The sequence below is a fragment of the Camelina sativa genome, chromosome 11 (assembly GCF_000633955.1).
Source record: "Camelina sativa cultivar DH55 chromosome 11, Cs, whole genome shotgun sequence".
Classification (NCBI taxonomy): domain Eukaryota; kingdom Viridiplantae; phylum Streptophyta; class Magnoliopsida; order Brassicales; family Brassicaceae; genus Camelina; species Camelina sativa.
Window position 1 is genome coordinate 24,259,104 of NC_025695.1, and position 4,191 is coordinate 24,263,294.

At 39.7% G+C, this 4,191-nt stretch overlaps 1 protein-coding gene across 1 annotated transcript; it reads left to right on the forward strand.

Annotated features, from left to right (window-relative positions):
- On the forward strand, positions 768-1,778 carry LOC104728283. The gene has a single exon (XM_010447283.1). The coding sequence runs from the start codon at positions 768-770 to the stop codon at positions 1,776-1,778; it is 1,011 nt and encodes a 336-aa protein (XP_010445585.1).

The following is a 4,191-nucleotide window of genomic DNA, read 5'->3' on the forward strand; positions in this document are numbered from 1 at the left end:
GCAATGGAAGACCCTCTTGATCACTTGGACCAATTTGTTAGGTTTTGTGGGACTGTTAAGATCAATGGTATCTCTGAAGATGCCTTCAAGCTTCGCCTCTTCCCATTCTCTCTTGGTGATAAGGCTCACATTTGGGAAAAGAATCTGCCTCACAACACCATTAACTCTTGGGATCAATGTAAGAAGGCTTTCCTTTCAAAATTCTTCTCTACTACAAGAACAACAAGGTTGAGAAATGAGATATCAAGCTTGTCTCAAAAGGGAAACGAAAGTTTTTGTGAAGCATGGGAAAGATTCAAGGGGTACATCTCTCAATGTCCACATCATGGTTTCTCCATGGAGTCACAATTGAGTACACTCTATAGAGGAGTTCTGCCTAAGTATAGAATGCTACTTGATACAACAAGCAATGGTAACTTCTTGGGTCAAAATGCTGCACAAGGAATGTTGTTGGTTGAGAATCTTGCTCAAAGTGATGGAAACTATGGGGAAGATTATGATAGAACTCCAAGAGATTATACTGATATGAATGAGTAGCACCGCAAGGAGATCAAAGCTTTGAATGACAAGATGGATAAGATGCTTAGTGCCAACCAAAAACAAGTTCCCTTTGTCAATGATTGTGAACTTTATCAAGACGGCATGGAAGCTTGTGTTGAGGGACAAGAAGAGGTCAACTATGTAGGTGGCCAAGGGTATAACAAGTTCAATCCCAATTACCGCAAACACAAGTCCAAGGAGAAGCTTCCTCATCATCAACAAGACAAATGGGTTCATTACCAGGGAAACCTGAACCAAACCCAAAGGAATTCATCAATGTCATAATGCTGAGAAGTGGTAAGCAACTACCTACTAATGAGCGCAAGAGGGACATTGAGCCTAAAGGAAGGGGGGAAGTGGTTGAGATTGAGGATGAGGATGAGTTGATATTGAAATATTTAGGTAAAGACATTGAAGCTGAAGATGTTGTGGTTGACAAAGGAAAGAGTAAAGTGGTTGAGGAACCAAAGCAAGACAAGGCCATTGATGAAGATTACAAGAAAAGTAAAGGTGTTGCCAAAGAAACTCTATTTGTGCCTCCACCATATGAACCAAGATTGTCATTTCCTGGTAGGTTTAAGAAGCAACAAGTGGACAAGTATAGAGATATGTTTGATGCAAAAATGAAAGATGTTGCTATTACAATGCCTATCATAGATGAATTCTTGCCGAACCCATCATACAACAAGTTCCTCAAGGATGCAGTTTTGGAGAAGAAGGAAGCTCTACAAGGAATGATTATCTTAACTCATGAGTGCAGTGCTATTATTCAAAACAAGTTAGTAGCAAAAAAGCTTGAAGATCCTGGTAGCTTCACTCTCCCTTGTACATTGGGACCTCTATCTTTTAGCCATTGTTTATGTGATCTGGGGTCTAGTGTGAGCTTGATGCCTCTCTCAGTTGCCAAAGGACTAGGTTTCTCTCACTACAAGAAGTGTTTGATCACCCTTGTTCTTGCTGATAGGTCAGTTAGAACACCAGTTGGAGTGCTTGAAGATCTACCAGTCATGATTGGCCATTTTGAGATCCCAACTGACTTTGTTGTGCTTGAAATGGATGAAGAACCAAAAGATCCACTCATCTTGGGGAGACCATTCCTAAGAACTGCAGGAACAATGATTGATGTGAAAGGTGGGAAGATTCAATTGAATTTGGGCAAGGAAGCCTTGACTTTTGACATCAACAAAGTGATGAGGAAGCCTACAATCGATGGTCAAGTGGGTGGAAGCCATTGCTAGTCCTACCATTGAAGTTGTTCAAGACAATCATTTTTCCAAGGTTTGGTATTATTCCAAGAGTGGTCTTTAGTGATGGAGGAAAACACTTTGTAAACAAGGTCTTTGAGAGCCTTCTTAAGAAACATGGAGTGAAGCATAAGGTTGCTACACCTTACCATCCCCAAACTAGTGGTCAGGTTGAGATTTCAAACAGGGAAATCAAATCAATTCTTGAGAAAACAGTTGGTATCACTCTCATTACTCAATCGTTTTCAAAGATTTTTGGTGTGTTGGTTTCGGTTTTGAAAGATCTTTCCATTACTTATAATCTCATCTTCTAGCTTTGCATCATTCCTCGTCGAAAACAAGGTAAGAAACCAACCCTCTCTTCTAAAGTTTGAATCCAATAAGTGTGTGATTGGACTTCCCAGCTATTTATGTCTTGATTTTAGGTTGTTTAGCTTAATATTGATGCTAGCTAACTCCAACTTGGGTAGAATTTCTGGTCTTGCTGTTTAATTTCAAAAATTTTGATTTTTGGACACTTAGGGTTCTTAAGAATTGTTAAAATCTAAAATTTGGGGGAATTTGAGTTTTATTGTTTCTTTACCTTGTCTATTGTACTATGAATTATTCTGTAGGAGACTAGCAATTTTGGAGAACAATTGATCATGTTTGATGGTTTATTGAGTTCTTAAAATTTCTAAGAAGAAGTAATGTTGAGTTTGCTTATGGGGTTTATGCTTAAGTTGGTTCTCATTTGTTCATTGGATTACTATGATTGATTTTCCCCAAAGATGCTTAGCACTTGCTGGTTGTGAATTCAAATTGTGGCTCCTAGTGAGCCTTAGTAGTATTTTTCTAAGTGTTTTTGTATTTTTGATAGGAACAATGGGTAGAACCAACTTGAGACCTGGAGAAAAGAAAACAAAGGCAAAGGAGGTAGTGGAAAGAGATGTTGACAAGAAGAAGAAGAAGACAACTCAGTCTAAGTCTTCACTTGGTAAACAAAAAGCTACAACAAGCAAGAAGAAGAATAAAGAGGTTGTGATTGAGGAATCTGGTTCAGAAAAAGATATTAGTGAGAGTGAGCCTGAATCTCCACCACCTCTAGCTGTCAAGGAAAAACAGCTTAAGCCAAGCAAGAAGAAGCCTACTTACTCCCAACTGCTGCAACGCCTTAAGAAGATCAATTTTGCTCCAACTAGATACCCAAATCATGAATTCCTTCACAATGCTGGACTCCTTGAAGATATGCAAACCATCTTCACAACTTTGGGATTAGGACAGTTCTTCAATATGGCTTTCCCCACATATGTTGAGCCAACTAGAGAGTTCCTTGCATTATTGTCAGTGACTTATTATGAAGATAAGATGGTGGTGGAGGCCAAAGATCTTGGACATTTTGAGTTTAAAGTTCAATGGAAGCACTACAAGATGACTTTTGGAGAGTTAGAAGCTATTTATGGTTTTCAACCAGGAACAAGGCTAGAATACAACATTAACCCAAGGGAGTATGATTCTTTTTGGCAATCTATTGGTGTGGGCAATTATGCAGCTGGTCAAATGAAGAACTCAGGCATCCAGCATCCAACAGTGAGATATGCTCACAAGGTCCTCTCTCACACTCTTTTTGCAAGAAGAGAAGCTGGAGGAGTTCAAGCAAATGAATTTGGTTTACTTTTAGCAGGGTTGCAACCTTTCATAAGAACCTACCAGGAAAGGAATCCTCCATTGTCTAATGCTGAAGATACATGTGTTGCTGCTTTCTTCCTTCACCAAATGCTTCACTACCAAGGTTGGGTTTGGACAACAACAGATAAGACTCATGTTCTAAGTATGGGTGGACTTGTCACTCCCATTTTGCAAGCAAAAGGAGTTGAGCTTGGTGAGTTTGACCATGGAATTGCAAGGCTTGATCCAGTCTACCTCAAGAAGACTACTTATTTGGATAGCCAAACTGAGAAGGGTTTATATGCATACTATGGTTACATTTTCAAGAGCATGCAGAAGAAAAGGCTACTACTCCCTCAACAACAGGTCACATCCCTTTATTACAGGTTTGGAATATGCTGCCACATTAAGGATGATCATCTCTACTCATTCAAGGATGATGGGCCAGTGATTCCAATAACAACTTCAAGGAAAGGGAGAAATCAAGCTGAAGACATTTCACAAGCAGCTCCTACCAGTCCAGTTTATGGGAGTGCTAGGTATGACTTCCAACCATTTGAAGAGGCCACTACAAACAAGTCTCTCAGAGAAGCACACACCCACATCCACCTTCTCCAGCGTTTGGTTAAATGGCAAGGGAAGAACATCAAAAAGCTAGTCAAGGGAGTGAAAGGTCTTCACAAAAGATTGAAGCATGTGGAAGCAAAACTTGACATTGCAAGTACCTCAAACCTAGATCCTGAAGTTGTTGTGGACTCAA

What these genes read in the sequence shown, in the direction of transcription:
- LOC104728283 (XM_010447283.1), top strand. Translation starts at nt 768, where the DNA reads ATGGGTTCATTACCAGGGAAACCTGAACCAAACCCAAAGGAATTCATC.